The sequence below is a fragment of the Trichomycterus rosablanca genome, chromosome 16 (assembly GCF_030014385.1).
Source record: "Trichomycterus rosablanca isolate fTriRos1 chromosome 16, fTriRos1.hap1, whole genome shotgun sequence".
Lineage (NCBI taxonomy): Eukaryota > Metazoa > Chordata > Actinopteri > Siluriformes > Trichomycteridae > Trichomycterus > Trichomycterus rosablanca.
In genome coordinates, this window is record NC_086003.1 from 7,010,062 (window position 1) to 7,026,847 (window position 16,786).

Consider the following 16,786-nt stretch of genomic DNA (forward strand, 5'->3'; position numbering starts at 1 on the left):
ATTTCTGCTGCCTAGATGTAACACAGCTCGTCTACTCAGTGAATTTGCTTAAATAAACACAAAACATTTCTGCAGTCTCACATGGTGTGAATGTCAACACACAAAGACGTTCCTCAAATACACCGATCAGGCATAACATTAAAACCACCTCCTTGTTTCTACACTCAGTCTGTTTTATCTGCTCCACTTACTATATAAAAGCACTTTGTAGTTCTATAATTACTGACTGTGGTCCATCTGTTTCTCTACATACTTTTTTATGCTGCTTTCACCCTGTTCTTCAATGGTCAGGACCCCCACAGGACCCCCACAGAGCAGGTATTACTTGGGTGGTGGGTCATTCTCAGCACTGCAGTGACACTGACATGGTGGTGGTGTGTTAGTGTGTGTTGTGCTGGTATGAGTGAATCAGACACAGCAGCGCTGCTGGAGTTTTTAAACACCTCCCTGTCACTGCTGGACTGAGAATAGTCCACCAACCAAAAATATATCCAGCCAACAGCACCCTGTGGGCAGCGTCTTGTGACCACTATCGCAGCAATAGATGAGCGATCGTCTCTGACTTTACATCTACAAGGTGGACCAACTAGGTAGGAGTGGACAGTGAGTGGACACGTTTTTAAAAATTCCAGCAGCGCTGCTGTGTCTGATCCACTCATACCAGCACCACACACACTAACTAACACACCACCACCATGTCAGTGTCACTGCAGTGCCGAGAATGATCCACCACCTAAATAATACCTGCTCTGTGGTGGTCCTGTGGGGGTCCTGACCATTGAAGAACAGGGTGAAAGCAGGCTAAAAAGATATGTAGAGAAACAGATTGATAACAGTCAAAGTTCTTCTATATGGTAAGTGGAGCTGATAAAATGGACAGTGAGTGTAGCAACAAGAAGGTGGCCATAATGGTATGCCTGATAGGTGTATATATACATTATGATTAGACTGACCTTCCCAAACTTGGAATACATACACCATATGGACAAGTATATGGACGCCTGATCATAATGTTGTACGTAACATTCCAAAGATAGATTATGAAGTGTGTCTGTATGAAATTTGTGAGGTCAGGCACTGATGTTGGACAAAAATAAGCTTCCATTTCATCCTAAAGGTCCAGCAGCCTAGTGGGTAGAGCTTTGGGCTATCAATTAAAAGGCTGAGAGTTTGAATCCCAGCTCTGCCATGCAGCCACTGTTGGGTCCTTGTTGGGTCCATACAACAGACATCCCAAGCTGCAAAAACTCATTTCAGGGAGGTATCCCCGGACCAAGACCTCGACCCCCCAAGCCCCAAAAAAATAAATTAATAAATAAAATAAAAGGTAAAAAACCTCTCGCACACACCAAAGGATGATGGGTGATAACAGAACTTTTAGGTGCTGCTAACTGAGCTACTAAGCTAACTGTTCGCGTCACAAACACATTAACGTGTACTACATAGTGCACTAGATAGAGTGAAAGATAATAGATTTATGTTCCCTACATAGTGCACTAGATTGTATATTAGAAAAGAATTTATGTTCTTTACTTAGTGCACTAGATCAGGGGTGTCAAACTCACGGCCCGCGGGCCAGATCCGGCCCGCCGCGTCATTTGATCCGGCCCGCGAGAGCTTAAACGACTGTATGATTGTTGTGATGGTTCGAGTCGTTACAGAGACGCGCTTATAATTTAATGCGCTCCTGCGCCTTTAAGAGACAACGTGACATCGTAGTCATGGTAACTAACTTTAACCTTCGCTAAGAAGCCATGTGACTTTTACGGCAAAAGAACGCGGGGTAGCGTAGTCAGTAATGTAAACAATAATAAATAAATACAGATAATTAAATTGCAGTATAATACCAAAGCATTGTCTGTAAGTAGTGGCGTTTATATTCTCAGTTGTTAGTAAATGTTTAGTGAGTATATCACAGCGTTTTAGTTACAAATTTATCGTAATTAAATACTGTTGTTACCGTTACTATAGCAATTAGTATCTTTACACTAAATGCTAACTCGTTACCTCTATTTTACGTTTGGTTAAATCTCATATTGTACCAGATGTAACACTTGATTACAGCTGTGTGCTTTTACTGTATTAAGTTCTTTATTGTTTTTATTGTTTGTATTTTTACTTCATTTTGATGCATACAGTGTATCACACAGCTGGGAAGCAAATAAACCGACTGTATTCTGAAGGGAGCTGTCTGTCTGTCTGTCTGTCTGTCTGTCTGTCTGTCTGTCTGTCTGTCTGTCTGTCTGTCTGTCTGAGAAAGGGGGAGGGCAGAATGATTGTCTTAAAAATACACTGTAAAATCCTAAAGAAACTGCATCTTTCAAAATGCATGCTGATTTTGTGACCTGCAAAGTGACACAGCCTGCCAGTAGATGATGTTACACATATTTACACATGATCCTAAAATGTACAAGAAGATAAGTAAGAAAATTAAGCATAAGGAGGAAATGTAATAAAAGTGAAAACAAGTTTGTGCTTCAGGAAGAGAAACCGGTGCGTCTCTTGTGTTATGAGGCCGTGTCTGTGGTAAAGTAGGACAATATAAATGCAGAATTCGGCCTCCAAGAAAAACAGCAATGTGACTGCAATCACAGCAGGATACGTTACAATCGGCCCTTTGAGGGCCACCATAATGCTGATGTGGCCCTCGGTGAAAATGAGTTTGACACCCCTGCACTAGATAGTGTACTAGATAATAGACTTATGTTTCTTACATAATGCTTTAGGTAGCATATTAGTTAACGGATTTATGTTCCCTACGTAGTGCACTAGATAGTGAATTAGACAATTGGTTTGTTCCCTACACAGTGCACTAGATTGTATATAAGATCACGGATTTATGTTCCCTACATAGTGCACTAGATAGTGTATTAGATAACGCATTCATGTTCACTACGTAGTGCACTAGAAAGTATAACTAGATGATGATTTGTGTTCCTTACATAGTGCACTAGACAGTGTATTACATAATTAATTATGTTCCCTACATAGTGCACTAGATTGTATATCAGATAACGGATTTATGTTCCCTAAACAGTGCGCTAGATTGTAGATCAGATAATGGATTTAATACGCGATCGGGGAATAAAGTCTGTGTCGCCTGCGTGCGCGTGTTGTGTGTCGCTCTTGGCCGCTCGTTCTAGATTCCGGGAGATTTTATCTGACTTGCGGGCATCAGGGAGCCGCTATGTATATGCGGGAGACTCGGGATGTCTGATACAGTAGCTGACCCTGCACTCTGACCCCAAATTCCAGACAAGCTGGGATATGCAGAAACAGAATTCTGCTGTACTTTACACCTGTATATGTATATATGACAAATGACGGCATTCTGTTGTATTCTATTTTGAGTGTCTGTGTGTTGCAGCAGTCTATTACGCTAGGCCACCTCTGGATTGAAATCTTAGCGGTGCTATCGACTAGTCAGGTGTCTTTTTTTAGAAACACCATATAATCTGATTGATTATATCTCAGATGGCTTATGGTATGAGCCAAATGGCTCAAATGCATCATGGCTTTCACAAAGAGCTTTCTGGTCCATGCTGACATAATAGCATTACATATTAATAGCAATTTTGTCAACTGCACATTGTGGTGGAAAAAAAACCTTAATAAAATACCTCAAACACTGGATTGTAAGATTAAAACTCTTTTCTACTTGTCTGCAGAGAAGGATCACACCAACCGAGTCTCACACAGAGGCTCTGTGAATGCGATAACAATTATAATAACAAACATCCTTATGTATCTCGTTGGTGACCTTGTAAGAAAGTGGAAGATTCCACAGTTAACATAGGAACTGGTCTAAATCAGCTACTGGGTTTTGGACGTCATACAATGCAATTGATGCACTTCTTATCACATACACCATGTACACATCCAGGAACATTCTATTGTAGCAGTATTGAATCTTGAAATATTGGAATGTGACTACTAGATCTACATTTTCCAAGTAGTAATTGATTATGTATTAATACTACTGGTGTAAATTAACATTTTTCTCTCACAACATTCATGCTGCGAAATCTTCCATTCCATCAAATCCCAAAGGACTTCATTGCAGTGGTTATCAAAGTGGGGTCTGGAGACTGCAAACGTTCTATTATGGGTTCCACAATAGCTTTCGTTTGTGGACAAACGTCTACCAGCTACATGTGAGTGAGTGAGGGGGCTACAAGTTAGTTAGTTAGTAGGGCGGTTAAGGAACTGGACTAGTAAAGGCAATCAAAGTTTGTGCGCTGATGTGCAGCGTAAAATCAAGGAGAAAAAAGAAACGAATCTGAGTGGATTTGGCAACGCGAACAGCATGCATTGTTCTATAGTAAGTTGGAGGTTAATAAATACTTTTTGCAAATACAACGTTGGTGTTATGTTGTGTAGAGAACGATCAGGTCAGAAATACTGTAAAACTTGTGTGTGTTGATGTATTCTGATATAAACTATATTAAGCCCCGTCCCACCTTTTTACACCTCCTCCCCTGCATTTCCCCTCAGACCGTATCTTGCGTTCTCATTGGCTGTTCGACATGGCACTCATTGCCAGTTGGGCGACTCAGATCCAGATGTTTGACAAGCTAGATATCTCTCTTCAGTCAGCAAGCCGCTCGGATCGAGTTGTTGAGTAGTTCACACATAGCGATTGAGAGCCGAGTTTCGATCGCCGAGCGGACGCCGAGTTGCTCCCGAGCCGGCAAATCTAGCGCCGACCAGTCGGCAAGCGAAAATCAGGGCAAAAATTGTGTAGTGTGAACCAGGCATAAGCATAAGGTCGATGGTTCAAACCCCACCACTGCCACTGTTGGCCCCCTTGAGTAAAGCCCTTAACCCTCAATTGCTTAGACTGTATACTGTAATTCACTTTGGATAAAAGTCTGCTAAATGCTGGACCCATAAGGTGTTTCACATCTTAAAAATCCACTCCTGGCAGGCTTGAGTCACAAGAGCCCTAAATTCCTTAGATGTTTTGGCTGACATTGATGAATGCCATAGATTCTTCTGCTGTTGGAACACACTCTCCTCAAGGTTGGACATGCTGTGTTTTAAAAGACGTTTTTCTGCTCACTACATGAGAGTGAGTGAGGGGGCTACAAGTCAGTTGTATTCTGATATAAACTATATTAAGCCCCTGTCCCACCTTTTTACACTCCTCCCTGCGTTTCCCCTCACCCAATATCTTGTGTTCTCATTGGCTGTTCGACATAGCACTCATTGCCAGTTGGGCGACTCAGATCCAGATATTTGACAAGCTACTAGATATCTTTCATCAGTCAGCAAGCCGCTTCAATGAAGTGGGGGAGCGAACGCCGAGTTGCTCCCGAGCCGGCAAATCTAGCGCCGACCAGTCAGAGAGCAAAACTCAGGGCAAAATCGTGTAGTGTGAACTAGGCATAAGCATAAGCAGAAGGTCGATGGTTCAAACCCCACTGCTGCCACTGTTGGCCCCTTGAGTAAAGCCCTTAACCCTCAATTGCCACTGTTGGCCCCTTCTGCTGTTGGAACCCACTCTCCTCAGGGTTGGACATGCTGTGTTTGCTCACTAAAATGTAGTTAAAATGATTATTGGAGTTTAATTACAGTTCAAACCAGTCCAGCCATTCTCCTCTCTCCTCTCTAGTCAACAAACCTCTCTCTCTCTCTCTCTCTCTCTCTCTCTCTCTCTCGTCCTGTCGAATGTACCAAGCTAGTTAGCATTAGCAGCTAACAGCATCCAACTAACATTACTGTTATGTGTAAGTACCGAACTCAACATAAATAACTACACAAACTTACATAAACCTCTAAATTATACACAAATAATATCTATTATTAATATAAACCATAAATATATCATTAATATTATACATACTTTCATTTTCTGCTGCAGAAGGACATTCGATGCATTTCACACACAGTAGTCTGCAAGGGCGGGATTAAAGAGTTACTTGACATCCAGATTAACCAATCATCATGAGACCATGGAAATAATTGACCAATAGAAGATTAGAACCAAAGAGCGCGAGGAGTCAACTGTCCAACCACGGACGCTATATTGCGATCTTAACAGGAACAACCTTCAAGTCACTCCCACACCACGTTATTCTATTAAAGTATTTCTTTCTCTATAAGAGTTTATATTAATATTTTATTTGTTTTATTTCATCCCAACTACAATCTACTAAACTACACCCAGCTCTTCTGTCGCTAACTTGATGGACTTTTTAATAACATGAAGTCGGCTCAGAGTCGACTCTGATTCAAATGAGTCAAATACAAGCTTAACCCTTTAAAGCCTGAACCACCAAAACATTGCCCAAACATTATAATTTTTTTTAATTGAGTGTTTATTTGACATTCTGTGAAATACAAAAAATTTTACACATCAAGTTTTTCAGGAAAACAGTATACATACTGGTGATGTTAAGGTCTCATGTATCAAATATGATACGCTTAACGTTATAGGGGTAAGACACTCATGGGCTTGGTGCTAAATCGATTACACAGAACAGCTTTTTATTATTATTGTTTACATTTACATTTTCAGCATTTAGCAGATGCTTTTATCCAAAGCGACATACAGTTGTGACAGTATACAGTTTAAGCAATTGAGGATTAAGGGCCTTGCTCAAGGGCCCAACAGTTGCAACCTGGCAGAGGTGAGGCTTGAACCGGCAACCTTCTGATTTCTAGTCCAGTACCTTAACCACTAGGCTACAGCTGCCCTATTATTATTAAACAGTAAATATAGCACAGCAAAATATACCTTTCACAGCAGAGCATTTGGGGGTTGCTCTCACCTCCGTTCATCCAGTTAGGGTCGCAGGTGGAGGGGGGGGGGTGCTGCTGGAGCCTATGCCAGCTCTTCAATGGGCACAAGGCACACAGTAACACCCTGGACGAGGCGCCTGTCCATCACAGGGCACACACACACACACCCATTCACATCCTTGACTGCATGTTTTTGGACTGTGGGAGGAAACCGGAGCTCCCGGAGGAAACCCACGCAGAAAGGACCCGGACCACTTCGCCTGGGGATCAAACCGAGGACCTTCTTGCTGTGAGGCGACAGTGCTACACCATGCCGCCCCCAATTTCTATTAGTATTATTATAATTAATTTATTTAATAATTTAGATTCTTCAATATTAGTTCAGGATGTTTGTATACTCATTAAAAAAATTATTTCATCTTTATATATTCACAAACACCAATTGCTATTTTATTCCTCATTTATTTATTTACTAATATTTATTTCTTATGTGTTTATTTATTTACTAATAATAATAATAATAACAAAAACATGACAACAATACTAATAATCACACTAATACTCATAATACTGTATAATTCTAATACTATAATAACTCATAATAATACTAATAATGCTAATAATACTAATACTACTACTAATACTAATAATAATAATAATGATAATAATAATAATGTGCGAAAATGCCATCTCATTATAATAAACGAATCAAAATACTGCATCTATTTGAGCCGAATCGACTGGGTGAGGAGTCGACTTATGAACTTTAGCCGCTTTGTTTTAACGCCAAAGCTTCGGAGTCGACTCTATGTTATAAAATTGGAGTATAGATTCATTTTAGATTCGACTCTTTATTCGACTCGGTAATTTGTAGTTGCATTTTATATGCTTTCCTTTACACGTTTTAAAAATGCACTATTGTTATGTTTTATGTTTGTTTATATTTTATTATTATAGAGGTTGTTTTCTGCACAAATATGATCATGTTTCGTTTTTTTTTTAAAGATTAAGGAAGCCGGAACTATCTATCGTAATGACTTTTTCTACCCGAATCATAAACATCAGCGTGTCTGTGTCAAAATGTAAGAATGCACATTTCTATAGCGCTCTAATAATTGTTCTCATTAAATTTATTATTGTTTTGTTTTTGAAATGTGTGTGTGTTAACTTAGTGCAGTAGTATTATCCTTGCCAATGTTCTGATTTAGTTATAATTCGTGTTTTGCTGTCATGATCCGTTGAAGGCTGTGTTGCAAACAGCTCTGTACATACTACATTAGTGCTCTTTATATTGTGAGAAGTAATGGCTTGTCTACGCTATCTAGTGCACTTTGTATTTAAGTGATAAACATTTGGGGTTCAGCCCCTGTCAAGACTTAACACTTACTGCCAAAACAACTGGTGTTTCTGTTATTTCTGTAGTGTGTTGATTTTAAATAATGAACTAATCACCACTTTATGCTTTATTGGTGCTTTAGGATGACTTGAAGAAGAAAATCAGTTCCACATGTTGTGTTCGTACCTGGGTGGAGCAGCCTCAGTCTTTATCAGAATATGAGATCTGTGGTATGATTTTTACCCCTCATATACCTGTACACAATAATGGTAAAGTGGATCTAATCATTGTAGTGCTTTTTGTGTCCACTAAACAAATGGACTGTGTTTTCCTGGTCCTTGTAGAATCGTAGAAGCCTCTGCTCCTGCTTTTTATCCATGTGATCAAGAATGTACTTTATTTTATGGTGTTGATTTTGGAGCAGAAGCAGGGCAACCCATGCTTACATTCCACTTGCTTGACTGTGGATGGTTGTAATTCCTGGCAGACCTGTTTTTGGTTGTTTAACATTAAACGTATGTTGAGGATACAGTGACAGTTTGGGTTTTCTTGGCAAGAGACCACTGATCCATGTACCTTCGATGGGTGCAATCATAGTCAGTCATGTACAGTCGGCCCTTGACTTACGAACTTGATTGGTTCCAAAGGGCTGTTCTTAAGTCAAAATGTTCATATGTTAAACCTATTTTTCCCATAAGAAATAGTGTAAATAGAATTGATCCGTGCCAGACCTACCACCCCCCCCCCCTTACCTCTAATGTCTTAAATGCTCTTTTTTGTTACAAGTATATTTTCCCTTTAATCTTAAATTATAGAATAGACATTACTGTAATAAACAATAATAAACAACAATACACAGTAGTACTGTACTGTACATAAAAAAATACATACATCGCATTTCATACACCATAATACACCATCACATACACCACAATACATTTCCTTATTTTTATATAAACTTTATCTCTACCATAAACAACAATAACTCTCATATTTCTCTATTATTTCCTTATTTATTTCAGTAGTATTGTATTTTATAGGTGTAATTGCACGAAATAATCCTGCTCCTCTGTCACTCACTGTCCCCTCTGTCTGATACACCATGACACCTACTGGCAGGAGTAATTATACAACAACAAATGCTCTGTGCTTTCTCTGCACCTTATTTGGGGACATTTTAATATTTAAAACACCGGAAAAACACAGTCCGCTGTGCAAATGTTCACTCACTGTATATATACTGAGAGAGAGAGAGACGCTCGGAGTGAACGTGTTCGTGGCGTCACGTGTTTCGCAAATTTCGGTTCGTAATCCAAAATTTGTTCGTACATTAAGTTGAAAAAGATCATTCGTAACCCGAACTATGTTCGTATGTAAACCGTTCGTAACCCAGGGGTCGACTGTACTAGCACTAGTCATGGATTATTTGCATAGCGTTTCTCTACATAAGAGGTATTGCTCTCAGCTGAGACTCTGCCACTGGCAGGTGAAAATATGTGGCTGGTGACTGCTCATGTGTCAGAGTGTGCACTTGATGGTCTCGGAACTTAGCCAGCGTAAAGGTGGTACATGTGGCAAAAGACTCGGCACAATATTGGAATTGGCAAAATGAATACATAAGTAAATACAGTAGAGTCAGAGTATACATTCTTGTTTAAATTACCACTTCTTTAAAGGGCACCTGGGTGACACAGCAGTACATGACGCTAGCCCATTGATGCTGGGATCCAGAGTTCGAACCACCAGTGGTGTCTACATACACCACCTCCTTGTTTCTACACTCACTGTCCATTTTATCAGCTCCACTTACCACATAGAAGCACTTTGTAGTTCTACAATTACTGACTGTAGTCCATCTGTTTCTCTACATACTGTTTAAGCCTGCTTTCACCATGTTTTTCAATGGTCAGGACCCACACAGGACCACTACAGAGCAGGTATTATTTAGGTGGTGGATCATTCTCAGCACTGCAGTGACACTCACATGGTGGTGGTGTGTTAGTGTGTGTTGTGCTGGTATGAGTGGATCGGACACAGCAGCACTGCTGGAGTTTTTAAATGCCGTGTTCACTCACTGTCCACTCTATTAGACACTCCTACCTAGTTGCTTCACCTTCATCAGTGGTCACAGGACGCTGCCCATGGGGCACTGTTGGCTGGATATTTTTGGTTGGTGAACTATTCTCAGTCCAGCACTGACAGTGAGGTGTTTAAAAACTCCATCAGCACTGCTGTGCCTGCATACCATGCAGTGTCACTGCAGTGCTGAGAATGATCCACCACCCAAATAATACCTACTCTGTGGTGGTCCTGTGGGGGTCCTGACCATTGAAGAACAGGGTGAAAGCAGGTAGAGAAACAGATGGACTACAGTCAGTAATTGTAGAAATACAAAGTGCTTCTATATGGTAAGTGGAGCTGATAAAATGGACAGTGAGTGTAGAAACAAGGAGGTGGTCATAATGTGATGCCTGATCGGTGTATATACAGGGTGGGGCATAAAGATCTCCCACATTTGGAGTGGGCACCGTATGGGCTGTAGTGGCAGTAGAGAGGCGGGACAGGTTTCATTCGGTAGGCTAGGCTCTACCATTTTGTTGAAATGTTGGAGAACTTTCTGCGCCCGAAACTGGATGACTTGGAAACAGAACATGTATGGTTTCAGCAGGATGGGGCCACAGCTCACACAGCACGACGTTCGCTTGGAGTGTTGAGGGAAATGTTTCCTGGGCATTTGACCTCTTTAAGGGGAGACGTGGGGTGGCCGGCAAGGTCACCAGATTTAAGCCCTTGTGACTTTTTCCTTTGGGGATACCTAAAGGAAAAGGTTTTCCGACATCGTCCTCGAACTCTTGAGGATTTGAAGGAAAGGATCCGAGAGGAAATCGACGCAATACCACCTGAGATGACACGGAGAGTCTTGGAGAACTTCCGGGAACGACTCAATCAATGTATTGCCAACAACGGCCGCCATTTGTCTGATATAATTTTTAAAACCCATTAAAACAAAACTGTTTTTTATGTACTTTTCAGAAATATAAGCATTTTTTTTTCTAGATAGTTGGGTTCTTTTGGTAGATTCATTCAAAATGTGGGAGATCTTTATGCCCCACCCTGTACATGTGTACATGGTCTAAAAGATCAAATGAAATATGCAGAACACTACCTCTCACCTGTGCTGTGCAGTGTGTAGTGCAGTGTGCAGGCGCCACCAACCAACCAACCAGAAGGGGTCCCAATTGCAGCAGCAATGCAAATTCCTTTTGGCCCGCCCTCCCTCAGACATAGCCCATCACGTCTCTGTAATCTTAAAAAAATGTGACTGTCCCCTTTGAAGTATTTTTTAAATGCTACATTTAAAAATGCTGACATGCTATCTTCTGTACCTGCTTTTTCACATGCAGAAGTTCTGCTGGCTTTACCTTCTCATCTTCGTCCTCTTTTTGCTGTTCTGGTACAATTACTTAACCAGGAACCACTTAATCGGGAATCTTGTTGATCTCGGACTTCATGGCTACGTGAAGGTTTCACCTGGAATCAGGTCAAGTTTTCAAGTAAGTATACAGTGAAGCCATCGAATCCAAAATGATGAGAATAAGTATGGAATTGCCAACTGTTTCAATCTTTTGCCTTCAGTACCTGGCACTGCGCTGTGCCAGCTGCGCCGTGGTCTCCAGCTCGGGCCAGGTCCTGGGCAGCAGGCGTGGGAGGGAGATCGACGGTCACGACTGTGTGATCCGCATGAACGTAGCACCGACGCTTGGGTTTGAGGCTGATGTGGGTTCCAAGACCACTGTGCGTGTCATCTCTCACACCAGTGTGCGGCACCTGCTGCCACATCAGGCTCTTTTCTTTAAAGAGAATGCAGATACGCGCTATGTGGTCTGGGGTCCCGAGCGGAAGATGAGCCAGGTCGACCAGGGACCGGTGTTTAAGGTGCTGGCGAAGCTGGCACAGAAGTACCCAGACACACACATCTATACCTTTAGCAGGAAAAAGGTGATCCAATGTGATGGGATCTTTGAAAATGAGACGGGCAAAAACAGGTAAGGATTATTATTTGTAGCATTAAGAGTTTACTCTTTATATAAATACAAACACTGATATATATGGAATACAAACACTGATATATATGGAATGAAATTTAAATATATGGAATGAAACTGATATATACGGAATGAAAACCGATATATATATATGGAATGAAACTGATATATATGGAATGAAAACCGATAAATATAGAATGAACACTCATATATATGGAATGAACACTGATATATATGGAATTAAAACTGATATAAATAAAACGAACAGCGATATACAGTATATAGAGTGAACACTGATATACATGGAATGAACACTGATATATATGGAATGAACACTGATATATATGGAATGAAAACCAATATATATGGAATGAAACTGATATATATGGAGTGAAAACTGATATAAATAGAATGAACAGCGATATAAATAGAATGAAACTGATGTGTATATATGGAATTAAATTTTGGTATGCATCTTTTTGTCTTTTATTTCTCTTCTCCAGAATGAAGTCAGGTGCATTTCTCAGCACTGGATTTTTCACTCTGATTTTTGCACTGGATGTGTGTGACAGCATCAACGTTTATGGAATGATAGATGGTTCCTACTGTGGGTGAGTTCATCTGTATTTATGTCACAGTGTGTACATCTTCAATAGGGGATGAATCATTAATACACTGAATTTGCTATGGTATAGTATGGTATGGTATGGTATAGACCAAATCTTTGATTTGGTATAGTTTTTTACGCAAAATACCCTTCCTGATGCAACCCTCTTATGGATCCGGGCTTGGATGTCCACACACTTTTGGATATATTTTTGGATATACTGTATATTTTTACCTGCCAACATTTATGTGTGTTTGTTGTGCTTCTATTTTCACAGTTTAGCCAATTACACCTCTGTACCGTATCACTATTACGAGTCTGGACGTCTGGACGAGTGTGGCATGTACAAAATGCACGAGCGGGCGAGGTACGGTGGCCATCGGTTTATCACAGAGAAGCGGATTTACAGACGCTGGGCCTCACAGGGAAAATTACGATTCCAGCATCCAGCCTGGCGCCTGAACTTAAAGCTAAACTGGGTTAACTGGTAACGTTTACTGCTGATGTTTTTTTACATAGGTGGACAAATGAAAAGTTAATACAGCATCACATCAAACAGAAAAACATTGTTAGTTCAATTGAAATTAGACAGTGTTTAATTTATTTTGGTCAGTATTTGAATTTCATTTTGGCTATTTGAATTAAGACAGTATTTTAATAATTGATTGAGATGTTTTAGCTTCATTTTCACACAAAAAAGGCACCTGAGCACCCAGTGAGGTTGTTGCCCAGTGGCGTAACTAGGAGTTCATGGGCTATATATAGTACATACATACGTACATATATATATATATATATATATATATATATATATATATATATATATATATATATATATATACATACACATACAGGACCACTGCATTACAGTATATATATATATAAATATAAATGTGGTATTCCATATATATATCACTGTTTGCTATATATTTCCTGTTTGGCTTGCCACAATACATGCATAATATGTGGGGAAGGGGGGGGGGGTTGACTGGGTGGTTGAGTTCATGTCGTGGAGGACCCAGTGCACCTGCCCCCCCTGTAGTTACGCCACTAGTGGTGCCATAGCAGATCATTCTGTTCTGCATACCTGATTTGGCACAGTTTTGGCACAGACACAACCCTCCTTACTTCATCAAGGTTTGGGACCGGGACTGGCTACTTACTACACGTGTCGAAGGGAGTTTGCATGTTCTCCCCATGTCCTGGAGCTCCGGTTTCCTCCCACAGTCCAAAAACATGTGTGTCAGGGTCCTAAAGGATCTGTAATCCAAAACATATTTTAGTGGGATCTTGTTTACAGACCTTTCACTGTTCTACAGTTCTGTGTGATTATGTGGTACATCATGATACTCAATACAAATAATACTGCTATCATAAGCACTTTAAATTTCAATCACCACCCCTGTGTTACGGGCTGGATAAAGCTGATTCTCTGAATGAAGAGGGTTTGTTAAAGGTTGTACCCAGTCAATCTAGTAAAGCCATCAGTATAGTGCCATGAAAAAGTATTCAACCCCAACCCCCTTACCGTAAATATAGATTAACAATCTTAGAGATTTCTATATTTTTACGCTGTCAGAACATTGTGAATTTGTTTTTATCAGGCACTTCACAAATCTATACACAAGGTGAACATTTTATGAGGTTTATTACTATGGTACAGACTGTCCACAGAACAATAAAATGCAGTTAGAAGTCTGGGATGTTGAGCAGGATTTAACACCTTCATTTCAGTCTGTTGTAAAGAGTTTAAAAGAAAATACGAAACTACAGCCACAATGCCTAGGTCAGGAATATCCTCTAAACATTGTCAATGAACTAGAACATGCAGTTAAATGTTTACTGTGATACATGCTGTTACTTTGACTTAAGTAGATGTCAGTGGTTGTGACTGTAGGCAGTGTTCATGGATCAACCATATTCAAGATTAGCACCCAGGTGGCACAGCGGGATATTCCGCTAGCACACCAGCTCTGAGATTCTGAACTCCTGGGTTCGAAACTAGGCGTAGTGCCTGCAGCAGACACGTTTTTGCTAGGGTGGGATGACCAGACTATGTGAGTGGGGTCTGCTAACGCTGTGCAAGGACCCTGAATAACAGATAGAGCCGTCCGTGCAGAGTGCATGGGTGAAAAAGAAAGGGTCCGCCAAGGACTGCGGACGGGTCGGAGGGCACGTGCGCAGCAATATACCCACCTCGACGAGCGGAAGACAAATTGACTACGCTAAATCTGGAGAGAAAGGGAGAAAATGCATAAATAAATAGAAAAAAAATTACACATGATCAATTAACTAGGACGTGCAGTTAAATGTTTACTGTGACACCAGCTGTTACTTTGACTTGAAAAGATGTCAGTGGTTGTGACTATAGGCAATGTTCATGGATCAGCCATATTCAAGGAACAAACGTTGCAAAATGTCACTTGGAAGACTCCCCACATACTCATCAGAGGTGTGGTCTAATAAGACCTAAGTAGAAATCTTTCATTGTTATATGTGGCATATATTCACTAATAAAAGGGGAAAATCAGATGTAAAATATGCTGGTGGTAGCCTGGTGAAATGCTTGTGAGTTGTACAGACAGATCTTGTATAAAGTACCAAAATTTGTCTTTAAAAGAACCCAAAACACACTGCCAGTTAATTTTTTTGAATAGGAATGGAAGAGTTTCCTGTCAAATTGAGACAGATCCCAGACTTTGAGAGTCATTTATTGAAAGAAGGGGTTTGGAGCTGAATATCGTTTCAAGGCACTATATGTAAGGGCATTTTTACTACTACTAAAGAGTATTAAACCTTGTACTGGACACTGGAAATGCTAGCTAATATGACCTAGCTATTGTTAGCCATTGAAAACTTAACCCTGTTTACAAATGTACTTTTTATATATAGGATAAAGAGCTAGCTACACTGTCAGGTCATTTGCAAAAATGTGTAATATATGATTAAATGAAATTGTAAATAAAACAGAAATGCACAGGAATTGCGTTCACACTAGCGTGCGACTAAACAACCGGCGGCTCTTCATTTGCTGTGCTATTGACAATCGACATTGGAACCGAGATTTTCTCAGTTTTATGCTAAATATTCTATACCATTAATTGAGATACCCTTGCAACTATTTCCCCTAAAATCCATCTTCCAATCCTACACTAAATGGCCAAAAGTATGTAGACATCTGATTCAAAACAGTAGCCCGTAGACGGGCCAGTCACCCCTGTGTACCACATTTATCAATAGAAAGGGACCCCCAATTGACTAGATGTAATTGGGTGATGGAACTACTGTATCTCAGCACTGCAATGTCGTACTGCTATGAGTGTATTAGGTGCAGCAGTGTTGGGATTTTTAAAGACTTGGGATTTTTAAAGAAACTTGGGCAGAGTCTGCTCCTTGATGTGGTTTAAGAACAGCTATAAGCAGGACGGGTCCGGTGCTAAAGCAGTGTTCATTTATGCCCAGGCGTGAGGTCATCAACTGACTGGTTAGCCTCAAAGTGTAAGGATTCGTTGCCGCTAGTGTGAACGATGGGTAGTTATAAGAAGTAAATGGGATTTGAACACATGCCGAAAGGAGCCCCCCAACTAACCAGATGTAATTTGGGTGATGGCACTATCTCAGCACTGCAATGTCGTACTGCTATGAGTGTATTAGGTGCAGCAGTGTTGTTGGAATATTTAAAGAAACTTGGGCAGAGTCTGCTTCTTGATGTGGTTAATATTACTGGATTTTATGGGTAAGATTAGCTGAAAGCAGGAGTCAAGTTCTAAAGCAGTGTTCATTCCTGCCCTGGTGTGAGGTCATCAATTGACCGGCTAGCCTCAAAGTGTACAGATTCGTTGCCGCTAGTGTGAACAATGCTTAGTTATAAGAAGTAAATGGGATTTAAACACGTCTGCCTCACTTTTTAATTAAACCAAAGGAAGCCATGAAAACGAATTTATGATCCATAAATTGCACATCTTTGTTTACTCTTCATAAAATCTCAGTATGAATTATATTTTGGATGAAATGTATGAACGTGCACAAGACTTTTCTACAAAAATGGCCATG

General features: G+C 40.4%; 1 protein-coding gene across 1 annotated transcript; it reads left to right on the top strand.

The window, feature by feature from the left end:
• The first annotated feature begins 11,478 nt into the window (after positions 1 to 11,478).
• On the top strand, positions 11,479 to 13,248 carry st6galnac4 (ST6 (alpha-N-acetyl-neuraminyl-2,3-beta-galactosyl-1,3)-N-acetylgalactosaminide alpha-2,6-sialyltransferase 4). The gene is made up of 4 exons (XM_063012107.1): positions 11,479 to 11,634; positions 11,717 to 12,126; positions 12,630 to 12,737; positions 13,011 to 13,248. Exons 1-4 carry the CDS (start codon positions 11,479 to 11,481, stop codon positions 13,222 to 13,224), a joined length of 888 nt encoding a protein of 295 aa, XP_062868177.1. The 3' UTR covers positions 13,225 to 13,248.
• The last annotated feature ends 3,538 nt before the right edge of the window (positions 13,249 to 16,786 follow it).